The sequence below is a fragment of the Sesamum indicum genome, linkage group LG4 (genome assembly GCF_026168435.1).
Source record: "Sesamum indicum cultivar Baizhima isolate 11 linkage group LG4, ASM2616843v1, whole genome shotgun sequence".
Classification (NCBI taxonomy): domain Eukaryota; kingdom Viridiplantae; phylum Streptophyta; class Magnoliopsida; order Lamiales; family Pedaliaceae; genus Sesamum; species Sesamum indicum.
In genome coordinates, this window is record NC_142660.1 from 11,876,624 (window position 1) to 11,903,008 (window position 26,385).

At 33.8% G+C, this 26,385-nt stretch overlaps 5 protein-coding genes and 1 long non-coding RNA gene across 6 annotated transcripts; 3 read left to right on the forward strand and 3 right to left on the reverse strand.

The window, feature by feature from the left end:
• The first annotated feature begins 526 nt into the window (after positions 1-526).
• Positions 527-6,231, forward strand: LOC105160329 (Tetratricopeptide repeat (TPR)-like superfamily protein). Its single transcript, XM_011077659.3, has 10 exons — positions 527-924; positions 1,362-1,610; positions 1,685-1,916; positions 2,252-2,402; positions 2,846-3,068; positions 3,157-3,248; positions 3,721-3,856; positions 4,294-4,625; positions 4,832-5,221; positions 5,783-6,231. Exons 1-9 carry the CDS (start codon positions 884-886, stop codon positions 5,080-5,082), a joined length of 1,707 nt encoding a protein of 568 aa, XP_011075961.1. The 5' UTR covers positions 527-883; the 3' UTR covers positions 5,083-5,221; positions 5,783-6,231.
• A 2,145-nt stretch (positions 6,232-8,376) lies between these two features.
• On the forward strand, positions 8,377-13,166 carry LOC105160330 (alpha/beta-Hydrolases superfamily protein). The gene is made up of 11 exons (XM_011077660.3): positions 8,377-8,703; positions 8,884-9,079; positions 9,614-9,696; positions 10,217-10,317; positions 10,467-10,562; positions 10,734-10,787; positions 10,953-11,101; positions 11,188-11,305; positions 12,234-12,321; positions 12,425-12,639; positions 12,733-13,166. Exons 1-10 carry the CDS (start codon positions 8,577-8,579, stop codon positions 12,613-12,615), a joined length of 1,203 nt encoding a protein of 400 aa, XP_011075962.2. The 5' UTR covers positions 8,377-8,576; the 3' UTR covers positions 12,616-12,639; positions 12,733-13,166.
• Positions 11,613-13,850, reverse strand: LOC110011865 (uncharacterized). The gene is made up of 2 exons (XR_002286926.2): positions 13,436-13,850; positions 11,613-12,024 (listed from the first exon to the last, which is right to left on the reverse strand). It is a non-coding gene; the product is annotated as an uncharacterized LOC110011865 (long non-coding RNA).
• Positions 13,851-14,442: 592 nt separating this feature from the next.
• Positions 14,443-16,278, forward strand: LOC105160331 (transcription factor). The gene is made up of 4 exons (XM_011077661.3): positions 14,443-14,602; positions 15,366-15,438; positions 15,518-15,573; positions 15,986-16,278. The coding sequence occupies exons 1-4, from the start codon at positions 14,544-14,546 to the stop codon at positions 16,104-16,106; spliced, it is 309 nt and encodes a 102-aa protein (XP_011075963.1). The 5' UTR covers positions 14,443-14,543; the 3' UTR covers positions 16,107-16,278.
• A 164-nt stretch (positions 16,279-16,442) lies between these two features.
• On the reverse strand, positions 16,443-20,372 carry LOC105160333 (protein ABIL2). The gene is made up of 10 exons (XM_011077662.3): positions 19,873-20,372; positions 18,901-19,043; positions 18,455-18,537; positions 18,192-18,342; positions 17,711-17,810; positions 17,516-17,608; positions 17,380-17,425; positions 17,204-17,292; positions 16,971-17,116; positions 16,443-16,859 (listed from the first exon to the last, which is right to left on the reverse strand). The coding sequence occupies exons 2-10, from the start codon at positions 19,003-19,005 to the stop codon at positions 16,686-16,688; spliced, it is 987 nt and encodes a 328-aa protein (XP_011075964.1). The 5' UTR covers positions 19,006-19,043; positions 19,873-20,372; the 3' UTR covers positions 16,443-16,685.
• A 3,709-nt stretch (positions 20,373-24,081) lies between these two features.
• On the reverse strand, positions 24,082-25,248 carry LOC105160334 (uncharacterized). The gene is made up of 2 exons (XM_011077663.3): positions 24,570-25,248; positions 24,082-24,238 (listed from the first exon to the last, which is right to left on the reverse strand). Exons 1-2 carry the CDS (start codon positions 25,166-25,168, stop codon positions 24,184-24,186), a joined length of 654 nt encoding a protein of 217 aa, XP_011075965.1. The 5' UTR covers positions 25,169-25,248; the 3' UTR covers positions 24,082-24,183.
• Positions 25,249-26,385: the final 1,137 nt, after the last annotated feature.

Sequence of the window (26,385 nt, forward strand, 5' to 3'; positions counted from 1 at the left end):
TAGTAAGGAGTCCTCCAATAGGGATAATTGCTAGTACACTTAGATTCTTTTTAAAAACATAAAATATATTTTCGTTCAAAAAAGTTTTGAAATTAAAAACTTACACTCCATTCGAAATCTCTCCATTTACGCTTGATTTTCTTTCATTTGAAAATGCAAAACTGCAGTTTCTTTCAAAATAGTTTTGAAATTAAATTTACACTTGATTTGTTTTTTTTGTTAGAATTTGAACGAAAAATATTGATTTTAGTAAAATATATATATATATATTTTAAATTTTCTTCATATTTAATATTTTTATGTATAGTTTTGTTTTATAAAGGGATATATAATATATATATACAGAGAGAGAGAGTGAGGTTAACGTTATTATATTTTTCTGTTTATAAATACAAAATTATTACATGAAAATATTAAATAAATAAGAAAGTATAAAAATTTATATAACTTTTGTTAAGGTCAATAATTTTTGACTAAACTTTAATGGTAAGATTTATTTAAAAAACACATTTTTAGAAAGGTTGGAAATGTAAGTCACTGTTCTCTAATATTTGTAGTCCAAAGATCTTGGTTTGGTTTTATGGCCTACAAATTTCGGGAAAAGCACTTGGTATGAAAAAGTCACTTTGTCTGCTATATTTCTTTATTTTTATTTCAATTATTTTTTTTCTTTTTCACTATTTAAAACAGCCCACAATGAGTATTTTTCAGAAAAGATGGATCGTTAAATGGTCCACTTAGGTTTTTAGCCCAATCTTACTGGGCTGAACTTTCTATAAAGCCCATTATTTAACTCATTCTAATCAACAAAAATTTAAAGCGACGGATACTCCCAGCACTCCACCGCTTCACTGGTAGTGGTAGAGTAGTCTTAGCTTTGTCAATGGCTGCCGTCTTCTCTTCCTCAATATCTGCCGCTTTCAGGTACAATTCTCAACTATGTGTAAGCATTAAATCCATTTTGTTTGTATTGTAATTCCTACTTCAAATTATAAATTATCCGAGAAAATCTGGATTTGAACTTTTTTTTGACGTTATTTGTTGCTTCTATCTATGATAGAGAGCCGCCTTGCTACAATTTCTGAATGATTAGTTAACTGTGATAATGGATATTTAAGTATATGCGAACTATGGAGTTTAAGTAAATTGAATGCTTAAAACATCTCTAAGTAATAGTGTTAACAAAAATAGCAAATGTTGTGTAAGGTCTATTATAGTATTGAAAAGTGAAGATTGAGCGTTGTTTTTGTGGACAAGGAGATTTGCCTTCTACCAACTAATTTTTCCTGTATTTATCTCTGACTTCTGTTGACGTTTTTGGATTTTATATCGAATTCATCATTGTTTAATCTTTATTCCAGGATGAATCCGATATACCCCAAAGCTACACCGGATAGCTTACAATTGCAGGAAGTGTTTGTGCCATCCTGTGCCCAAATAATTGTCCCATTTCCAAAGTGTAGACTTAAGCTTTATATGGTACCATTTAACCGGTTTTCTGGACGGCATGGTCTGAGAAGTTTTGCTGTGGATAGCTTGTTAAGAGTAGCTGGAAAACATCCTGAAACCGATGTATCTTCGGGTGTTCTGGGTCCAAACAATTGCCAGAGGTATAAACTTGTTTAGGTAAATGATTATTGTGGGTCCAAATTGTTGATAACTTCTCCATGAACTTATCTGGCAGATCAAGTGAACTTGAAGGACAGCTTCAGGAATTGTTTGATGAAGTTAAGACTATGATTAAATTGGGAAAGAAAGATGATGCTGTAGATTTGCTTCAAGCAAATTATGAAGCTGTTAAGGAACAGGTGGAATCAGGTGCTCGAGGCATAGAAGAAGCCGCTATTCTTGATGTCATAGCCTTGGGGTACATGGCCCTTGGAGACTTGAGGACTGTCAGATCCCTAATGGATGTGGTAATTTAATTTGCAAATATTTAGGTATAGTATTTTTGCATTTTTGTGTAAGACTTCAGTCTTGTGATATTAAGAGCATGAGTTTACAAAGGGAGGACCAACTTTCTCCGAGAACTAACATGATAATTATTTTGAGTTGGAGCAATTATTTGATCAACCTAAAATATATATATTTGTTACAGTAAGTGGCTATCTCCACTTTCATATGTTCTATACTGGAGATGTCTAGACTCTAGAGGCATCTGATATCGGTTTTCAAACAAAATGTCTTGTTTGATTATATAAGCTGAGATGATTTATCATTTTCTCTGGTGCTGCATTGATTCTGATTTCAGTTGCACGAGATTGTGAATGAGCTAAAAGATGAGGAGCTGCTTCTTGATTCAATACTAATGCATATGGGAAGTATTAATGCCAAGTTGGAAAAGTTTGAGTTGTCCATTTCTTTCTACAGAAGATCCTTGCAAATTATGGAAACAAAATATGGTAGGTTGATACTTCCACATTTTAAACGGGGGTGTTCATAGTTCGGTTAAACCGGCCGAACTGAATCGAACCGAATGTTTTTTGTTTTTAAAATTTGGTTTTCGGTTCGGTTTTTTCCGTAACCGTTCAGTGACCGAACTGACCCGAAAACCGATTTATATTCTTAAAAATCGATTCCGATTTTGGTTTAAACCGAACGGAACCAATACTGTTCGGTTTGATTTTCGATTTTTAAAAAAAGTGAACCGATTTTTCGGTTCGGTTAACCGAACTGAACACCCCTAGTTTTAAATGCCATTAGTTCTATTTCCCGGATGAAAATGCTAGATTTCGTTGCTTGGAACAGGGGTCCATTAATTGCTAATTGGCATAATTCTGTAATATTTTCAAAACAATTTGCTAATGCAAAAGCCTCTGTAAGAAATTTTTCTTTTTTCCTCTAGGAAGTAAGAGCTCATTCCTTTCCACACCATTGCTGGGAATGGCAAAAGTTCTGGAAACTAATGGAAGAGCCACTGAGGCAATAGAGACATACCAGCGAGTCATTAAAATATTAGAATCTAGTAGAGGAGGGGAGAGCGAGGAATTGATTTTGCCATTATGTTCAATGGGCAATCTTCTAATGCATGAGAGGAAAACTTTGGATGCTGAATACACCTTCAATAGGTTAGTAAATTGTATCATGGATATGTTACATAGAAAACCTGTCTTCATTCTGATGATGAACTATTTGATTTCTTCTCTTTTGTATTAGAGTTGTGAACATTTATAGGAGGTCATATGGGGAAAAGGATGAAAGAGTCGGCATGGCTATGTCTTCATTGGCCCAGGTGAAATGTGCAAAAGGTAAATTAATGAGTGATGCTATTTATTTCTTGTGAAGTGTTGTACTAGTTTGTTCGCAAGTAACCAGGCTCTTTGAAATGAATTCTCAGTTGATGGTAACACATAACACTGTGTTCGTCAACTCATTAGGACCAGAGTACAATTACTTGTCCTCTATGGGTATCCAGATAAATGGAACAGTTGTGAGCATATTTGTGTTGGATCCATGAGAGCAAATGAAGTACTTTAACTGCTTTTTCCTTCCTGTTTCTTCTCTTTCTGCAGGCAATGCTGTTAGAGTTATCTCATGCCCTAAATTGCTCAGCCAAAAGATAAAAGTCGATTTAGTTTAATTCAAGTGCTAGGTCTTATCCTGCTGTTCTTTTGTTAAGATACATGCTCTATACCTAAAATTGAGTCATCATATGACCCTCCTTGACAATCATTCTCACCCAGAGAAGCATTTCTTTATGAACTAGTCTTTTTTCTGCAGGCGAAGTCAATGAGGCCATTGATCTATACAAGAGGGCAATCCAGATTCTCAAGGATTCAAAACACATGGCAGTAGATGACAAAGTTTTGGAGAAAATGAGAATAGATTTAGCTGAACTTCTTCATCTAGTGGGAAGGTGGGAAATGTCTGGTTAAGTAACTTGACATTTACTTTCAGACTCCAATGGCAGGACTGAGATTTTACAGTTTGAGAAGCTTTTCTTTTATCATTTTGTGCTTTGAGTGTTGCATTTATTACATCAAGATCCTTTGCTAAGTATGATAGTACCTTTAAAAAAAAAACAATAGTTATCAGGACTCAACTGATTCTTTCAGATTCTAATAGCAGTTGGATGACATGAATTCATTTAGAAGTTGAGCAAGCAAATAATGTGCTCCATGAAACCTACAAGTAATTTTTTTTTAAAAAAAAATGTCCTCAGTAACATTTATTTGTACATGGTAAATTATAGTGTGCATATCAGGCACGTATGGACAAGCAGCAGGTGCTATGTTGCACAGTTAAAAAAAACTATGGTTCATGTATTCTCACAATCTTGGTTGCTGTGCACAGAGCACAAGAAGGACGAATGCTGCTGGAAGAATGCTTGTTGATATCTGAGAGGTTTAAAGGAAAAGGACATCCCAGCTTAGTTCCCAACCTTGTAAATCTTGCAACATCGTTTTCACGCTCTAAGAATTTTGCTGAAGCTGAGCGCTTGCTGAGGATAAGTTTGCAAATATTGATGAAGACTGTGCCCCCTGATGACCCATCCATCACCTTTCCCATGCTAAATTTGGCTGTTACCCTCTACAATCTACACCGTGATGAAGAAGCAGAAAAAATTGCTCTGGATGTTTTATCCATCCGTGAAAAGGCATTTGGAAAGGAATCTTTACCAGTTGGTAAGCCTATAAGGAACTCTGCACAATTGATTGAACATTCTTTGTGCCACTATGATATGTAACCGTCTTATGGTTGTTTCTCTATTGTCAACATTATGAACTTCATGGACCTCTACCATGAAATCCCTGCCAGAGTTTGGTGTACATGAAGCACTGATATGATTTCAACCTGGTATGACATTTTTTTTCTAAAATTGATTTAACAGGAGAAGCTCTTGATTGTTTGGTATCCATTCAGACCCGACTACAGAAGGATGAAAGTGAGTTGGTCGAGCTGCTCAAGAGAGTTTTAAAAATTCAGGAAAAAGCTTTTGGCCATGATAGTGAAGAGGTTATGGAAACATTGAAGAAAATTGTACATTACCTGGACAAAATGGGGATGAAAACTGAGAAATATCCTCTGCAGAAGAGATTATCCATACTCAGAAACAAACATAAGCAGATGGCTGTTTATTAGCAGCTGTCTTTGTAAGCTGCATAATTCTGATCTTTCCTTATAATGGAGCAACATTCTAGAACTTCAACTTCGAGGCTGTGAACAAGGTTCAGCGGGCCAGAGGACATGAGCAACCTTTACTTTGAGATTGAATGATGAGGTATAAGTAATTTAAATCTATTTACTTGTTGATACTATAGGTGATGTGAGCTTGCTGTTTTCTTCTTAAAAACCTGCTGGAGTTGTCTTTGACAGCAATGGCTTAGTAGGATGAATAATCTACCGGAAGGAAATCCTGCTTTTACACAAAAACAATTTTGCGTTTATTTTGTCTTGAAAACCATCAAAGTAAGGCAGATTTTTACATTCGATTAAGAGTCTCGCCAGTGACACTCTTCACTATGGAGGACATAGTTGAAACCTTAACGTGTGCCACTATGCATCTCATTTACAGAGCAGTAGCTATAATATCGAATGGCAGGGCAGGATTGTGTTCATATGTTTGTGAAGAGGCTTCATGGTCTTGATTCTTTTTCAACTTCTTTTTGGTAGTAATTGCCTATACTCTTCGTTGTGATGTCATGAACATATAGTTAAAAGTACGCATGTTGGTTAATTTTTCATTCAGATGTTTCCTCATCTATTTTGCAAAACTTTTTTCCAATAATGTTCCACATTCACATTAACTTATCACTGTACATTGTGAATCAATTTGTGACAGGATTGAGATACACAACAGTTGCTCTTTCTTGAGAACAGTGATTCATAGTATGCAAGCCATCTGAAAGCCACGGAGCCATGCTATACGATTAGAGTTTAAATGAGTTATAAAGAAATTTTGCACCTTCTATCATTGCCTTACAGCTCATGTTACTTCTGATGAAGAGTCCAAACCATGTGCTATGTCTTCGCTTCAGGACAACCAGAAAAGCAAAAATCACCGAAAGAGCAGTCCCCTTCAGGTACATATTGTGCTCATCTGCAGCCAGCGAATTCATCAAATTCATTAGAAAACATATAGAATGTAATAGGTGGATAGTGAATCAGACAAGTTAGATCAACTAAAACGTGTGTGTGTGTGTGTGTGTGTGTATGTATATTGGTGTATACTTTCTAGAGTGCATGAATATTGTGGTTGTGGTCAATTGCAACAGTAATTTTTGGTCCAAATTGAGCAACCCATTTGTTTATTTTTTTGGTGAACTAAGTGATGAAATTCAATAGTTTGTTGTTGTGTGTAGGCTGTGTAGGTAGATAAGGAACAGGACAAGTGAGTCAGCCCCATCGTGTCAGACACCAAACATTAAACCTCCACAGCCACAAACTTCTTCTGTTCAACATAATCATACTCCTTTACATTATCCTCCAAAATTTCTCCACCCCCCATATCAACATATCAAATAAAAACATGTCTCAAAGTTCATTATGCAACGTTATGCACGCTTCCCCCTCTACCAATTACTCTTCTCTTGCTCTATTTTCTCTTAAACAATTATAATAAAGCACGGCATTAACAGTGATTAACTACAATGAATAATCACCCAATATGGTTTGATTATTTTATTGGGATAATTACGCTGTCTTTTTTTAGGATTTTATGTAATTTTACTGTGGTTTGAAAAATTATATCTAGTATTATTAAGGTTTGTTTTTGCCTAACAAATGAATTTTTTTATTAGTCAAAATTAACCAAATTTGTTGATAAAAAACTTAATGATAATTCATATTTACCTCTAATTGAGTTATTACTAATTTATTGTAAGTTAAATAATTTTATTTAGGGAAAAGGAAAATTTTTGTCCTATAATTTTAGTCTAAATTCATATCGGCCTTTTATTTTTGCCAATATTAGATTTAGTCCTTTATCTATCGATTTTGCGTAGATTTGGTCCTTTAGTCTAATTTACGACACTTTTGTTTTTTTTATAATAAATGTTAATAATCCATTCTAATGCTCCAAGTGTAATATAAACAAATATTTTTCAATAAATCTACACTCTTATACTATTTTAGCCGACCATTAGCTACGAGATGCAAAATGAATGGATATATATGAACTAAAATTGCTCTTGAAAAGTTGTGTATGGATAAAAATTATTTAAAATTGGGAAATGACTAAAATTAAGTAATTTTAGAAATTACTAAACTAAAACTATAACAGGTAAATTTAGAGGACTTTTGCCTAATGGGAGTTTATATGTTAGAGAGAAATAAACTTATAGATATAATTTTCTCTACTATATGATGTTTACGTGTAACTTTACAAAACTTGATAGGAGGGTTGTTTAGTTATCTTTATTTTATTTTCAGGCTTAACACGAATGAAGATTTTCTGAAAAAGAGTTTTTTATGTGCGTTTCTCCTGTTGTCGTGGGATCCTTATAACGATTAATTATAATTTAATTATCCTAAATTATTTATTTTTTGAGGTCTTTATTTTATCATATTAAAATTTCTTTTGTTTTACAATTACTTGTAACAAAAAAATATTATCCTTTGATTGGTGAAAGGACAGGACAGAGAGTCGTTAACCACAAAGTACAACTCCAACAGCCACACTTTCCTCAGCTCTTTCCTAATAAATTCAAGAATGACGACTTTTGACTCAGCTTCCCCGGCCGACCACCATCCTCCACTCCTTATCTGCCACGCACACACCACATCTCGCCTCACCGTTTTTGTGTATAAACAACATTATTTTATTATTCAATATTTTTATTTTTAATTAAATAACTAGTATGAATTTGTTGAATTTCCATATGAGATATAGAATTAGTATTTTCACAAATAAGACCATACTTTTTGGGTTTGATTTCTTCTACTTACCTTTTGACTCTTTATGTGGTGAAATTCGAGTCAATCAAATTCAATTTACACCTTTTCTTTTTTCAAAAAAATCATTTATTAATTTAATATTATTAAATTAATTAAACATGAAAATTTAAAATCAACTACAAACAGGCTTTGTGAGTTTGAATCTCACGAACGTAAATATTTAATCTACTTTTAATAGTAGTATCTATTCGTTTTGAAGTTATTGAGTAATTTAAATATATTAATATATTTGATATTAAATATTATAATAATAGTATATTTATTGGTTCAAAAGTATCGATAAAAAAAAACTAAAAACATCATGTTGAGTATCATTTTCGTCCTATCGATTATATATTTTTATTTTTAGAAAAAGTGTGAAAATATATTTTTTATTGGAGTCATATTATAAATATATTTTTAATATGTATGTTTAAAATAAAAATTAGTGATAGTTATGAGCAAGAGTCCAATATATGTATTATGTATATGCTCCTCAAAAAACAAATGACAGCACATAGGAGGGGTGTGGTATATATATTTCAGCCACGACGGTTGCGTTCCTCTCATTTGCTCTTCTTGGGTTCTCGAATCTTTCAAATTCTGTCGACACATACACATCTATCTACACTTCTTCTTCCTCTGTTTTTCCCTCTCTCTAGAATCCGAAATTCTCTACAGCCAGACGTAGAAGAGGAGGAATGCCGTTCTGTAACGTGGGAATGTACCAGAACAAAGATGGGGACGCACTACCTAATAACAACAACGGAATCAAGATTTTCTACCGAACCTACGGCAGAGGACCTGTTAAAGTTCTTATGATCATTGGTAAATCATTTCATTTTTGTGTTATTTTTCTTAGGATTTAATCTGTTCTGGTGTTTTTGGCGGATTGGTTTTTTTGTTCTACCTTGATCGTTTTGTGAGAATGGCCTTCTTCCCAATTTGTTGTTTTTCTGGAATGAGTTTTGGGTTTAACTTTGGTGGGTCTTTGTGGTGAATCGTCAGGATTGGCTGGCACGCACGATTCTTGGGGCCCACAGATAAAGGGTCTGGTCGGAACTCTGACTCCGAACGACGAAGAATTACCGACCGGTGATCGGAGCAATGGAGATGGCGGGGTAGGTGCGTGTGTGGAGGTTTGTGCTTTCGATAACCGAGGAATGGGTCGGAGCTCCGTTCCCACAAAAAAATCAGAATATACGTGAGTATTGCCATTCATTTTAGATTTTTTCTTTTTCTTTCTTTTTTATGGGGGGTTTTTGAACATAGATTTTTTCCTTTGTTTACATAATATATATATATATATATATATGTATATGTACATATAATATACTTTCTCTTCAATTTTGTAATATATTCTCATTTAATAGTTTCAATGAAATTTGAGATTTTTTTCTTTTTCCAGTTATGTGGTTGTGTATGCGTCCACACCTGTGGTTGAATGGTGGAACAACATTGAAATTTTCAACGTGATTTACTTTTTGTGTTGTTCTTATGGCACTTTTTGTCAATTGGTGGAATGGTGTCAAAACTCGTGGGGATTTCTGCTTAAGATATTATCTTAGGTGGGGTCAGAAATGGAAAAGCCCCCACTGGAATAAGCTTAGGGGTGTCAATTGGTTTTAGTTTGAGGGGAGAATTGATGTTTTGACAAATTCAAAGTTGCTAGAATTGAAGATTGTGGGTTTGATGTTATCAATATTAGTGATGTTAATGTTAAATCTACCTTTCGCAGGACGAGAATAATGGCAAAAGATGCAATAGCTCTAATGGATCATTTGGGCTGGGAAAAAGCTCATGTTTTTGGACATTCGATGGGTGAGTCTTTGACTTTGAATTTGTAGTTGGCAGTATTGACCTGGCTAATCCCCTAGAACTTGTATTCTTGGATCTTGCTTCTCATTATTGAACTTAAAATGTTATTTTCTGGAGGTCAGTATGTTACGTATGCTTAAAGAGCACTTATGGACCCCCATATGTTGAAATGCTTGTAATCTTTGAAGTCTGGATGGTTATTATCTAACGCTATATTCAAATGCTTATCTAGGATCAGATTAAATGGTTTGCGCTTGTTTTATTTTTTTACTATGTTCTTGCTGCAAGACTTTTCACATTCACGGGCAAAAGCTTGACTCAAAATCGCAGTCTTTTGGAGCTTTTATTAGCATATCCATCCATCTTCTTCAAGGCACTAGCCTCAGATGAATTTTTGACTTGTATCCATGTATATCTTTTATCAACATGGATTATACATAGAAGCATGTCACTCTAACTGAACTGTTACTGGTGGGCTAAGTTGGTTTATTGCTGAACCTGGTTGATTTTGTTAATAATGCAGGTGCTATGATTGCTTGTAAGCTTGCTGCTATGGTGCCTGAAAGAATTTTGTCTTTGGCTTTGTTGAATGTAACTGGTGGAGGTTATGAATGCATACCAAAGGTATAATTTCTTGTGGGAGACAGATGGTAAATTTGTGATAATTGTAAGCTATAGAACTTTTTCTGAAGTTCAGCTTATGTTTGCACTTTCTCTATTGTGAAATGGTGGATATAAGGTTACATTCACATTATCTCCCATATTCATTTCAGATTGACCGTCAAACTTTGTCTATTGCAATGCGTTTCCTAAGGGCAAAAACTCCTGAGCAGAGAGCAGCTGTTGATTTGGATACCCATTACTCACAGGTTAAAGGATTTTTCATTTGTTTGAACTCTCTTTTTGAATTTCTTTCATGTTTAAAACCTATCATCTCTTCCTCTCTCCCTCTCTTGGTCTTTACATGCTGTTCTTTTTCTTTTTCTCATTACCTTGGAGATGGCGGATAATTGATTGGATTTGTTGTGCGCCCTTTGCAGGAATATCTTGAAGAGTATGTTGGACAAAAGACCAGAAGATCAATCTTATACCAAGTAAGTCATTCTAAGCATTACAAATTTGAGATGAAAAAACTAACAATGTACTTTTTCTTTTGAAGTTGAATATGTCTGTAGTTGGAGTGAGATAACTGTGTTCTCATTTTTTAACCAAGGTTGGAATCTTAAAATACAACATGCTTAATGACTTAAATTCTGCAGGAATATGTAAAAGGCATATCAGCAACTGGTATGCAGTCAAATTATGGATTTGACGGTCAGGTTAATGCTTGCTGGACCCATAAAATGTCACGAGCGGAGCTAGAGTCTATCCGTCTGGCTGGATTTCCTATATCAGTAATTCATGGCAGGTAACCCTTGCACCGAAGAGCTGCTGATTTCTCCTATTCATCATATGATGTTTAATCTGCTAAGATGATCAGAACTTTATATGTAGGCATGATGTCATTGCTCAGTTGTGCCACGCAAAACGACTTGCAGAGAAATTGTATCCATCTTCAAGAATGGTTGAACTTAATGGCGGACATCTAGTTAGCCATGAGAGGACTGAAGAGGTAAACTTCTCTTCCTTTGGTGTCACTTATAAACAACCAAGTTAATGTCAATGTTTTTTAAGTGTAAACTGGGAGAGGAAAAAGTAGAGTTGCGAATCAGAATTGATCTTATCGAAAGCAACTGTCATGAATTCAGTAGAATGACAAGATCCGAAGTTCTCGTGTTATAATTTATTGGGTTGAGATCTTCTGGTGTTACCCATGTAAAAAGGTGTCACAGATATTCATATCACATACTAAATGCAGATGCACTCTTCAGAAATTAAGGTGCTGGAAAGTTCAGATTTGAGGAATGTATAAATAATGATGTGCAAAGGTTGATTATTTTTGGAGTGCTCTAGAAATGGTAAAGAATAGTACAGTAGTTGGTAGTCTGTCTTGAAGAAACGAATTGGTGCTTCACATATATAGCTGGAATCATGATACATGACTGAATAAACAAGTAGATGAAACTACCCTATCCATGAGATGAACTGGAAAAATGTTTGTGGAAAATTTCTGTGGGGTACGAACAGGCGCGGCACCTCCTTCCCCTGCCCGTTGGTGTCGCACAATTAAGAAACAAATGTAAATAGAACTTGGCTTTGAACCAGCCTAATGAACTTGGAGAACAATACTGTTTCAACTAAAGTCGAAGGTCCACCATTGTCTGCAGTCACTGTCATGACTGCTAAAACAATGTTCTTATGATCAACCTCATAATTGAAGACCAAAGAAGCCTGAATTGAGATTTTCCATTATCACAATAAGCAAAAAGAAGTGTGCCTATGCCATGCAGCAAATCTCTCTAAGAAGTGCCAAGTAACTGAAATCATCTGTAATGTCTTTAAATTGATTCAGCAATTGAATACAGATTATAATATCACTGGAAAGAGGTCAAGTTACTCCAAACTTGATGCTTACTTCTTATCCTTCGTTAAACTTACAGGTCAATAAGGCTCTTTCTGAGTTGATCAAAGCATCAGACAGTATGACAAGTCTATGCGAGTGGACAAATTTGTCCAATAAAAGCTGTGGTGAGTTCTATTTATTTAACTGCTTCATCTTTGTGGATTACTGGTCTCGGTGTCCTACAACAACTATAGTCATATGATCACATCTCATCTATGGCATTCTCAGGGTGTAAATATACTAGTCGGATATCATTATTGAGATCAAAGAGTTCATTTTTCATTGTTGGGAGCATAGAGAAGCTACACATTTTCCTAGCGTACTTTTTTGGCCTCTTTGTATTGGCATTTGAGAACATACGAAGAGGTGTGCAGAGGCTTAAACCCGTTAGAGTAGGATCTGCTCTTACATTAAGCTAACGTCCCATCAAGCTTTCTCTACCGGTAATTTACTCTTTCTGCTGCAATTGCCATAATTACTATTAAACTGCTTGCCTGCTCAATCTCTAAGATTCTTAAGCATTCATTTGTCTTCAGTTTGTAGGGATTTCTTGTGTCTTCTTGGACCCAAAAATGTACAGGAAACTAGGTCAGAGACCAATCAACAAGATGATTATTGAATCGACTATGGCATTTCAGTTCAAAAACACAGCATGGAATGATTATGAGAATGAGAAGGTCTGGATGCAGCCAGAACTGCTTCTGGCAAGGCCAAGGAACCTTGCACTTGCAGCAACAAAACCCTGCTTCCAGCTCCATCTTGAATGAAATGGAATGCATAGTGGACATATATTTTCCATTTATTCAACTTAGACAATCCATTGTAAATCCCTTCTGAAATATGTAGGGAATATTGGAAATTACAGTTTTCTTGATTACTTCTCCATCCTCAGCTTGAAAGTTTCCCATAAAAGAACTAAATAATTTACTTGAAACACTTACCCTCTTATGATATTCAGTTTCTTACTCAACTTTCTGGAGTTCTCCACACCAAGTTTATCAATTAACAAGGACAAAGAGGTGAAGAAACCTCCTACTACTGCTATGTAATGAGGTAAATCTCAGTAGAAACATGCAAACAATAATAACAATCACGTTATTACACAAAAGTAATAACAATCACGTAACGCTACGCTACGATAATAATCGGTTGGGGAAAAACGCACTAATATTACACGAATTTAGTGATTAAATAAGCTTCCAAGAAGAATCATCATAAGAAGTTCATAATCATACTTACATGTATCTGAGCTGGTCTTGCATCTCTTAGCCTCCTTGAAAGCTCCTCTCATGGCAACAAACCATTCTCAGCTAGCATACAGCCTATCCAGGCACGTCTAGGAGCGGAGGAGGCCGGTATTCAAGGTGATGAGCCACCATCATGAAGAAAGAAAGGAGGAGGGGGTTGGTATTCAAGACTATACGAACCAATCTTTATTGGGTGAATAATGCAAGTATATACAGCAATTGGGCCAATGTAGTAATATACCAGAAGAATATTCTAATATGCTTGTCTGCCCCCCATAAAGAATTTCAGCCAAACAAGCTAAGCCCATGGGATTCCAATACTCAAATCAACCTAATTACATAATAAATATAATATACTTATTATGTAATCAATCATTCTATTTCAACTATACATAAGTTATACATTAAATATATTACGCACATTATAACATTATGTCAAATGTATTATTCTGTTTGTTCTGATTAGTTTAGGATAAGGGAATAATTCCCTTTATCAAGAATATGACTACATATAATTTATTGCATCGACTTTTGTAATTATGGTAGGTTATTTAAAATAAAATAATTTATCTTAAATTATTATATATATCCTCGTGAATATTATAGTTTATAATTGTTCTAGTCATACGTCAATTAAACAAGCAAACTCTTCATGTACACTATATCAATAGACAGAAGTTGTTGTTTAATGTAAAGATTCAAATTTTTTATATTAATATTTCCTTTTACAGTAAGTTTGTATAGATTTGCAAGAAACAAGATCAATTACATTCATTTTATAGATTGTGTCGTATCCCTTGACCTGTCGAATGAAACACTACCTGATTCATGATTGTTGTACTATATCTTTTTTTATTTATGAAAATTACATTTATCGAAAAAGAAACAAGATCAATTATTTCATATATGAATAGCCAAAAAAAAAAAAAAGAATAAAGAAAGTAAAGAAGAACCCGGTTCCATTTTTAATGATATTTGATGCACGAACCGAACCGGATGAGTCTTTGCCCTAAACCGCTGCTTGGCTGCTTTTTTCTCTTCAACCTCTTCTGTTCTTGCTATAGTTTTTGCTGTGCAGTTTCAAATTGCAGTGCGGAAAAATGGAAACTTTAGCTGTTGACGGCACAATAGAAGCCCCAAGCAAATGGGAGTTCAGTTGGTAATCTCGGCGTGCGTGTGTATTTGTGTATTCGGGTTGCCTTTTGTATGTTGTCTGAACGTTTTGCTGCTTTGTTAGCGCGGATTTTCGTTCTTTCTGGTAGAATTTTTCATGGGTTTTGTTCTTATTAATGGAATTTCTTTTTGTGCGAGAATTTATAAAGAATGCTGCTTTATGTGCTGATTGTTTTGTGGGATTTCATGGTGAAAGATTAGAACTTTATGTTTTACTTGGTTTTGGGAGTAATTTCAAGACATTTGTTGGTTGTGTTGGAATAGGAACTGTTTAAGTCTTTGATTTGAAGGTGAAAATTTCTTTTTGATAATTTACTGTTCTTATATAAAAATTTTAATGTAGTTCCTTTTAAATTTTGCCCATCTGTTGAGCTTTCCTGTCTTTTAATCAATACATGTGCTCCTTTGCTTCAAAGTTCAAACATCACTGTTTGTATGCTGCCAACTAGTTACAGACTGCACTACTTCATTTACAATGCAGTTTCCGGACCATATTGTCGTTGCTTTCACCTGCACAAGAGTTAAGTTGCATATTCTGATGATTTATTTGTGTCCCAGAACAAACATTCGATATGTTTCCTGTTATTAAGACTAAAGTTCGATTTGAATAATTTCCTAGTTTCTGTATTGGATAAATAAAGTAGCAGTGGCGAACTACCTGTTCTCATTATTTTGCATGTTCCCTCTTGTCTACTATTGTGTTTATTGTGTTATTTTATCATTCTTTTTTACATAAAAGCTGTTTTCAGTGACTTGGAAGTCGATTATCAATCTGAGGAAATTGCCCGTATTGTGCATGCTGCATTAGCCGTTGATAAGGAGGTAATATTGCATGCTATCCCTACTTCAGAGTTTCTTGTTTTCTTGAACTCTCTCTGAGGTAGTTTGATTGCAACGACAGTTACAGCCAGACAAGGTGAAACGGCAAATGACAGTCTCCGATGGAAAGCTTTCTGTGTGAGTAGTTTTCTTTATACTTCCACTTTAGGAAATAGTTGAAAGACCTCTTGATCATAGTATTTGCTTTTCTGCATGATTTTGGAAGAGCCTCTGTTTCTTTTGGATGTAAGTACTGCTTGCAGTTGTACCAAAGGGAAGGTCTTCTGCTTTAGACATGTAACTAAACAATTCAAAGTTGGACTTGGGATTAGTTCCTTCAACGTAATAGAGCTTGAAAAATTGTTAGTCTTGCAATAAAGAAGAAATTAAGATAAGTTAGACAAATTTAAGGTTACCTTTTCACTGTTGCCTCTATAGGAAAAAACCTAATGCCTCCAGCACTCTGGGAAACCATTTTGGTCATTTTCGGAACCTTTACAATGTGAAGTTTGAATCAAATTTTTGTTTACTCTAACTCGTTTATGTACAGGCATTTCGAAGCAGTTGAAGCAAGATTTCTACGTGCATCATACAGCGCCTTTGTTGATGTTCTGACGCTTGCCACCAAAACAATCGAAGAATTTGGTCAAGGGATGACGATGACATTGTGACCTTCAAATATTGCTTGAGAACTCCATAGTTTATTGAACTTTGTGATTCTTGAATTTATCAACCTCACTGTGGTTTACATCGACATATCCATGTAATTTAGCAACTGAATTTCCTGGTTATACATCCTCTATGTATACTTAGTGTTAATGGGATCTGTCTGCATTCTGTGAAGACTTGATTAGAGGAAAGGGGTAAACATTTTCTCAAGCTTGCAATGGATTTAAGGGTTCAAGAATTGGTATTGTACTCCAGTCTAAGCAACAAGTTAAGCCAAATCTTGATCAGCGTTTGCAATTATGGGTAAGCACTTTGCCAGTTAGTGCTGATGGTGACAATTATTGAGCTTGAGAAACAAGCATCTTGTAAAGTTTGCATTAATATTAAGAAATATGTTTCTTATAGATTACAGTTATCATAAAAATACCATCAAAATGGGATGTGAAATTGAGGCCAAAAGAGGAAAACAAAATGGTATAACTCTTCCAAAGAATCTCCTGAAAGAAAGACAGGGTGTTGGCAAAGGTGGTCTAAAGGACACCTTCCCTGCAGCTCTTCTCTCTATCACCCCCTGATTTCCATCAGTATTCATCCAGATAAGTATACAACATATCATCTTTCTTTGACTTGCGTCGACTGAGCAAAGCTTTCAGCAGACGTTTACTTTTGCTGGGGTATTGTTCACCGCTGTCTTTGGGACTTTCTTTCTCAACACGAATGCGCATTGAAGCTGACTTTCGAGGTTCAGAAATATACTGCCGTAGTTAACCGATAAAATAGCCATTAGCAATAATTTGAGCCAAGAGATGAGCAACATAGCAAACATTATACTTAACAAACTTCGACAGAAAAGGATCTAATCTTACAGGTTGCCTTCCTAGAGATGGATTTGGGGTGGTTGGCCGGCTTCGATTTGGGGTACTAGGATTTGAACTTCTTGGAGTTGTAGGCTTACTGGAGAGGGAGCCCGATCGTAAAAGTGGAAACCGGTGCGGTGACACTGTTCTCCTTTCTGGTTGACACAACCATCATAACAATTGAGCTCACTTCAATTAACTTAAACTAGGATTTTTTGAGGTTAAAATGAGGAGGGACAAACCTAAATCTTTCTTCGGGATGTTGCCAGAGAATGAAAAGTTCCCCGGTTGCTGGGCAAGTTTTGGTGACGGTGAAGGAGAGCGCCCTTTACTGCATATAATATTTAGGTTAATATCTCCATGATTAGTAACTTCTGTATATAACATTTGACGAGTGATAGTTTACTAGCAAACTCACCCGAGTATAGAGGGTGGTGGAGTTTCTCGGATTGTAGCTCGAATAGCTGCAAAGTAACTAGCTGATAAGAACAACACTAACAATAAAAGTTTATACAAATGCATCAAAATGATACAATATAGGGATACAACAGTACCATTCTTAAATTGATGCCACTCGTCTCCATCATCTAGGCTGCATCCTTGGTACTTTGATTTGGTGCGAACAGCTCCATGCATAGTCTCTCCCACTAATGAAAAAGGACAGAAGATTTTTTCATGTAAAAACATGTATCAATTTTTATAGTTGACAAAATAGAATTATAGATTTCATAATTAAATGCGGTTAATACCTGGCAAGATGTATCGTTTATGGTAATTGGGAGTGTTTATGACCAACGACTGCTGAGAAATACCTTCACGATCAATATACTCCTGGCATGTCCGCAACCTCTGAATCACCACAAAAAAACAGAAAACAATCAATATACACGGTGCTGGCTTCTAGTGATCCTGGTGAGATTCATAGGCAACAAAAATTGATGCACTAGTTGATGAAACATCCTCAGTTGAACAAAAAAAATTGACTATTATGAAATTAACTTTCACAATGTCCTGAGTACAGAGTTGCTATATTGGCATCTCTCAGTCAGTAAAAGCAAGAATCCAGGATCTCCAGCATTACAAACAGGATATATTATAAAGTTGGATAATAGCAAACTTGAAAACCAAATATCTATATACGAAAAATACTAGAAAGATTTGCAACTTATAATGCTTGTTTTTGTTTAATCATCTTCTAATGTTTCAGGATTATAGCACTAACGAAATTACCTGCTCAATGCAAGAGACACGGAGTTCCGTTCCCGAAACTTCATCAACTTTTTCATCCAACAAATCATTGACCTTATAGGTAACTGAACCCAAATGGTCCACCGTATTGACAAGAGCTTTAATGGCATAATCTTTCAATGTATTCACCACTCTGCACATGCAGAAATGTTTCAGAACCAAAAGAAGAACTCAATTCTCTGATAAACTTAAATCGATAAGGAAAGGTATAATTTGACCTCTTCAATAACCTATAAGTAACTCACATATGCTTTTGGTCGTCATTAGTGTAAGACAACTCGAAGTATTCTGCAGCTGAGTAAAGCTGTTTCCTAAGGTTCTTCAAATCCTGAAGAAACAAATCAATAATATCAAGTTATTCTATCCAAGTCATTATCAAGATTGTAAAGCTGCAAATTAAAATTCTTTAGCTGTGTCTTCCACCCTTCTTCCAACCAAGAAGGACTGGAAACGAGTCGAGTATTTGTTGTACATATATGCCATCAGAACCAATCAAGAAGAGATATTTTCCACATGCAATTTCATAATAATTCCTCTCTAATATTTAAGGGATTGGTTTCTGTAGTTACTACATTTCTTTTGCACCAGTCCTCTCGAGCCATCAACTAGTTAACCTTGTAAAGCAATTCAATTGTAAAAGATGGAACACGAAATAGATACAAATTCGTGTATAAAAGGAAGGATAAAGTACCTTCAGACTATCAGAAAATAGCATACTTTGCTGCATAGAGACCTCGTCATAATTTGCTGGCTCACGAGGAAAGGGCATCGAAGCAGTTGCAGTCATTGTCTCCATGACGGAGCGACTGAAATAGTAGCTAGAAAGTCCTTATCCTGTAACAACCATTTCCCAGCAATAGAACAAAATAATGAAACTGATTCTAATATTAAACGATGGAAAAAAAAATAATGGTTGTTTCACAGTCTTGAGGCCAAACGAATCAGCAGCAGTAAATTGTGAAGATAAAGGTTCCAGCAAGAAATAGTTTAATGTTCCCAATCTCTGTGTTTCTGTGTGCGTGTTAGAGAGAGAGAGGTTCCAGATGAACTTAAAGGAAAAGAAAACAACCATAAATCCCATTTCATGCTTTTTCCTCTTTATATGTGAAGTGTATGTATGGACAGCCAGAATCCCATCCAAATCTTGAAAAGCAGCAACAAAAATCAAAGACAAAAACAACAGAAGCGCAGTAGAAAGAGACAATAAATTAAAAAAGAATGCCCAGGATATTGCTTTTTCCCCATTAACAAAATCCATAAAATTAAAGAACCAGAATTCCAGTACAAGCCAATCTTTGCAAAAGCTTGACCAAGACACTCCCATTTTCACACCAAAACTACATTTCTCCATGAAATTCTCAACTTAAACATTGAATCCCTTAAACTCACCAAAAAAGTTGCTATGTTTATCAGAATACTTTCAATTCAAAGCCACAAGAATCAGCAGAAGCCCCAAGAACAAGATGTGGGCTGCAATTTATATCACTCTATATGAATTGAAACACTAATAAATCACCTACAGTAAATTTAAAAAAAAAAAAACTGCAATCTTTTCCTCCCCAAAACCTCCCATTGCCCATCACATAACATATCAATACAAATTTAAAAGGGAGAAAAAAAATCCCAACAGCATAAATAAAAGCTATGAGAATCAAAAACTCACCTTGACCAACCAAAATTCTGAACTATCCTTCAGTCTCCCGAGCAACAAAACACAAAATCCCCACAAGCAAGAAACAGTCTGCTGAAAACACTCTGCTCTTTATCCTCCTCCTACACTTGCAAGATGCAAAATTATATCCACCCCACAATCACAATCACTCTCCCACTCAACTTTGATCATAGAGTGCAGCCTTGAAGAAACCCGGAACAAGACAACATAAAATAGGCCCAAAAGACATCAAAGTCACTGTTGTGGTTTGGTACCAAGATTTTGACTAAACCCCAATCAAAAACGACAAGTTTTTTGTGGGCTCTTCCCCTTTTTAACTTGTTGTTGGTGGGATATCGTTAAAAAATTGGAACAAGAACTGATTTAGAAGAAGAAGAAGAGAAAAGGAACAGTAGCACGTTGGTATAATTATATGTAAAGAGAATTTGAAGCATTTGACGTTGGAGTTTCAGGTCTTCAACCCTGTTTTTGGAGCAAGAATGAGGCATACACTGACCACACTATTCCCCTCAACACTCTTTCTAATCATTGCCCTGTTTCGTGGGTCACCACTCACCCGTGAAATTTCTTTCTTTTATTTAATACCCTTTTTGCCACAAAAACTGGGGAATTCAAAAGGACCACCTAATTACAAACAATATCTTAGTCTAATTGTTGAGATTTATAAATAAGTTCGAGATTATAAATTTAAATTTTATTTAATATATAATTATATTAATAAATTGATTGAATAAATAAATTATTATAATTTATTTAAAATTATATTAATACATTGATTGAATTGAGAATAATTGTAATTTATTTTATTTTCTTGGTATATTGATGTTGAGGGTAAAGTTGAAGTCCACGAACAAGTTTGAAGTCATGAATTCGAGTTTCGTCAGACATATGGATATTTATTTCACTTTATGTAAATTACTATAATTTGTTTATAGTCATATTAATACAATAGTTGAATAAGTAAGTTATCATAATTTATTTAAATCAAATTGATATATTGATTGAATTGAGAATTAGTTTATTATTCTTGATATATTGATATATACTGATGTAATATATATAAATATCTCCATATCCAAAATCCATTTGTGGGTATTTTACATTTATGGCAATTTGTGGGGTGGAGAAAAAAGAAAGAATAATTTATTTCTTTGGTATCACATTTTGTGAAAGACTTGTTTTACATTTGAAGGGTTTTCTTAAGAGTTAAGACAAATTGATTATAGGAAGGGACGAAGTGAAAATTTTATAAAAAAAAAATCATTTTTTTCTTTTTTTTTGTTAAATTTGGTTATAAGGTGATAATTTGGTTTTGAATTCTAAATTTTTTATAGGTTGGAAAATTTATTCTACTTTTAGACAGTTTTTACGAGCGCTTTAAAAAAGCTTTTTTTCAATTTTTGGCTCTTTAAAAATATTTTTGAAGTGTTTGGGATATCAGCTTCTACTTCTAAAATGGTTAATAAAAATATTTTTACACCAAAAGTTAGAATAACCTTGAGGGGTGCTTTTAGCTGCTTTGGTTTTTTTATAAATAAATTCAACTTTACTTTTTACTATTCTACTCTTATTTTAATAATGTTAACTAAACTTTATCGTTTTTAATTTATTTTTAAAATTGCATATAAAGTTGTATATCGGAGTTTTCAAATATTTTAAATTTTAATAATTATTAATTTTATACTTTTACGTATTTAGTATTTTAAGATTTTTATATTTTATGTGCTATATCATCTGATTATATTATTTTGTGCACATATTACTATTCAAGTAATTAAAAAATAATTACTTTTTACAATCATGTAAGTTTTACTATTGTGTATGAATGAATAATTATATTATTTACTAAAAGTATTATTAAATTAAATATAATTTTTAATATTTTTAAAAATATAAATATGAAATACTAATCGAAATAAAATTTATATTTTTATGGAAAAATAATTATCACTGACAAATAACATGTGAAATAATAAGCAAAAAATAGAATTTTTTACCACATAAGGACAAAACAGTCTTTCATCAATTAAATTTATTTTAGAAGTGATTTTTTTTCAAACACTATTCAATTTAGCTTTATTATGCTTTTTACTTTTTTTTACAAACATTACCCACTTTTAATTATGCTACAAATTTCAACCTTTTTTTACAAAAATCACTTTTTCAAAAGCAGAAAGTTTTGCAAATATTCCCTTAATATTACCCTATTGACTTTTATTTATATATATATATGTATATATATGTATATATATATCAGCTTTTTACTAAAATTTGATTCCTAATTTAGTTCAAACTATAGATAGAATAATGTAATTTATCTTTGGAATAATTACATTGTGCCCGATAATATTTGATATAATTACTCACAAACCTCCTATAATTTGAGAATCATATCTAATACTCTCGACGAGTGTTTTTGCATAATAAATAGATTTCTTATTTAGTTAAGATTTACTAAATTTATTAATATTAGCAAAAAAAAATTAAATATTTATCTTGATTGACTTATTACTGATTTATTGCAGGTCAAACAAATATTTTTTAGTCAAACTATCATAATAAGAGTGAAGATTTACCTCTTCATATGCAGTAGCATATAAAAAAGTATAAGGATAGTTGTGTCAAAAAAAAATTTATTTGACCTGCAATAAATTAGTAATAAGTCAATTGAGAGTATATATGAATTTTTATTCAATTATTTTGCTAATATTAGAAAATTTGGTAAAAATTAACTGTTAAAAAGATCTATTTATTAAAAATACTAAGGATACTAAATGTAATTTATAGAATTACATCTGATCTACGCATAATTATACTAAAATTCAAAGAAAGACTGTGTAATTATCAATTATAAAAAAAAGTGTTTCTATTTTTATGTTTAATGCTAAATAATGATGATGGTCAAATTGTTGAACAGAAAAGAAAGCATTTGATTATGAGGAGTGTGGGCCCACAAATATTGTTAGGACTTTAGCTTTTTGCTAGGGAAGTAATTGTAATGGGAACATGGAGGTCCGAAACCATGATTACTTAGTGGTGATAATGTTCTGGTAAGTGGGGTTTTTGTGGACTTCTTTTCATTAATTTAATCAGCGCCGTGAATGGTGGGTGGGCCCTCTCGAAGACTGATCATCAACGTGATTGGATATCTTCTTGATCGAGTTTATACATATAGTTCACACCTCGCAAGTCATAATATGAGTTGACATAAAAGAAGGAAATTTCTATTGAAGAAAAAAAAAATATTAATTATTTTAATAAAATAAAAAATCATTTAAATTAAAAACAAATACACATTTGCTTAATGAGCTTAAAGTTCATAACTTCATATTTATTTATGGGACCTCAACTTAAATATTTATGGGACCTCAACTTCGACTATCGGACTAAGACCTCGACAACCTCTGTTTTGTATTTTAGATTTTTTACAAAATTTATTTTTTTTAAAAATGGAACATAAATTTTAATATTAGAATTGAACATTTTAAATTGGGCACCAAATATATTTGGGCTGCTGCAGAATAGAGGATGTCATGTTGATACTTTCTCAAGTTACAGATTCCCAAGTGTGCAATTGGGCCAACTGTGGCCTTGTAGTAGCTTAGGACTTGGGTTACATGGGATACAAAGATTTGAAATTAATGAATTTTAAAATCTTAATAATAATTTTTGTTTTTTTTTATTTTAGTTTTACATTGTTATTGAATTTATTTTTTTTAAATAGAATTATTTGAAATTTTTTCTCTAAATAAATCAATCCAAATGCAACAATAAAGAAATGCGATTTTCAACAATTAATATACGCAAATGATTAATATTAGATAAGTATAACTAATCAATAACTACTATTACGATTGACCACCACTACTATTAGAATGAAATAATTATCCACACATTGGTGGGACTCAACTTCGCCAATTAAACTCAGCATTTTAACATAATGAATATGAATTACACTAACGACCTATTTTTATTCTTTTTTCAAGTGAAATCGATGACCTTTTTTTTATTATTATTTTTGTATAAATCGATTACAATCATCAAAATCTAATATTTGTATAACAACATTTGACAACTAACAATCATATACTAATCATCAATATCATATAAGTATATATAATCAATAAATACTATTAAAATAGAACGACAATTATTATTAAAGTAGGATAGCATCTCACACATTAGTGGAGTTCAAACCCATCTCAAATACATTCATTCATTCCAAGTGATTAATTATCTAACATAACAAAATTCCATGAATTAAAGCTTCATATTTTCATGTGCCCCTCTCCTTGAAAATTGTTACCGTCTACGCTTCCACGCAACGACCTGCTTAAAACTTGCACAAATCTCCATCCTGACACACAATGCAACATATGAATTAGAAATGACTTATATTTGCATAAATTTTACCTACTACTTATTACATGAATATATCAGCATTTTATCTTCAAAATTAATATTATACATGTGAATAAGTATTAGAGTAAATTACAATGAATTTTCTAAAATCGGTCGAAATTATGAGTACCCGTCTAACAAAAATCCCCTCAAATCGATTGTCACGAAATGGTATTACTGCCGTTAAATCTATGAGATATTTATAATTTAGATATTACTAATTTCGTTCAAATGAACATTAATATGTTAGAAAAAAAGAAAGAAAAGTTAGAAAAGAACTAACGCACAAGTTAGAATTGATGGTAGAGAAATTGAAGAAGCTCCTCCTCCTCCTCCTAATTCTTGTGACCTTCACATTCTTCTCACTCTTGAGTATCTCACCTAATGAGTGTGAAAGGTCAAAACTGCCCCGGGGCAACTTTTCCTCATCCTTGAAGCTCCCCCACTGTCGACAACCAAAGACTCTACTGCTGCTCCTTTTCGTGTGCCTCAGCCCTTCCTCCCGCCCCGCCGTCACCGGCCCCTCTTTCCGGAAGGAGAAGGTGCATGCGAGGGATAAGGACCGGCCGACGTAAGGCCCGTCCAATGGCGAGGGCGTTATGGTAATTTTGGCATCATCATGCAACAATCTTGGAGGCAGGTCCAAGCACCTGGCTGCCTTGTTCTTGGACGTTGCTGCGGCGGCGGAAGGCGGAGCCTCCGCCTCCTCCACGGTGGCTCTAGGCTTTCCGGGGACTTCCTCCCAGTGGAATGGGATTGAAACCGATGGATGGAGCGGTGGCGTTAGCATTTGTATGGGCTCTCTTGGCTTGCATGGAAGCTTAGATAAAGAAAGTTTTGGTGTAGAGTTGGGTTCACAGTGATCGTCTACTTCTAAAACCATCATAATAGTTAACTCTAGCTACCCTTTTGTGAATTAGAAATTATATACATGTTCATGTATGTATATATATCTACTTGGGGTGGGGTGGAGGGAGTTAATGGTAATTGGACATGAGAAGGCTCCTCGGTTCAACTATTCACGAGCAAAGAAATGGGATAGTAACGGATAGTCGAACGACTTGAGATGTTTAAATGACTATAATGGCCTTTAAATGTTGAACATACTTCATATTCGGTCAATTTCAAATAAATGATCTTCAACGGTACTAATAGTTGAAAATGAAGAAATAAATAAGAGTTTTGAGGTGGTTGGTGTCTATGCATGAAACGTCCATATGGAGATTGTTAAATGGGGAAAATTATAATCTCAATCGAGTTTAGTCGGTTGTGAACCAATTACATGACAAATTTAATAGATTTGTGGTGTCATAATTGTATAATTTTCAAAAAAATGACCAATCACATGTTAAGTGTATCACATTTATTTTGTAATCGATTTGGTTCGCCTAAACCTGATTTGGGTAAAAAAAATTTCGTTAAAGCCAAAGAAAGATGATGGAGAGTTGACCAAAATGGGCACCAAATACTTTTCGAGAGATCTCCTCCAAATCACTGGTATGGCTATCGAAATCGTGAGCATCAGCATGTAGGTTCCAAATCCAAGTGGTAGTATCAGGTCCTTTAGCTATTGTTCTTGAGAAATGATCCGGTTTGGCCCATTGCTCGAAAGAAGTTTTTACGGGATCCTTATCCACCAAAATTTTGACTTCTGGTTCCGGCGAACGAATAATCATTGACTCCTCCTCTTTTCGGACAACACATACAAAGAGAGCCGCCAACAGTCAAATAATTAGTAAACCCTTGAGAGATATTTCTATAATGAATTTCTTTCTCTTCTATTTTTTATTTTATGATAATCAAGAAGTTTACGAATTTTTACCTGAAACGTATATATGTTCAAAGTCATGGTAGCTTAATGTATTTATCTCTACCTTTTCTACTCTCAACTGTAAAATAGTATTGTATCTCGTATTTTATTTAATATATATATATAATACTAAGTGCGTAAAATTCCCTTCAACTGTATATTTAAAAAAATATATTTTATGCATATGTGTAAATTGTAAAAGAATCAGAATTTCTTGAATCTGGAAGTTATATACATATATATATATATATATATATTGGGTTCCATTTCCATCCACATAATTGATTGTATGT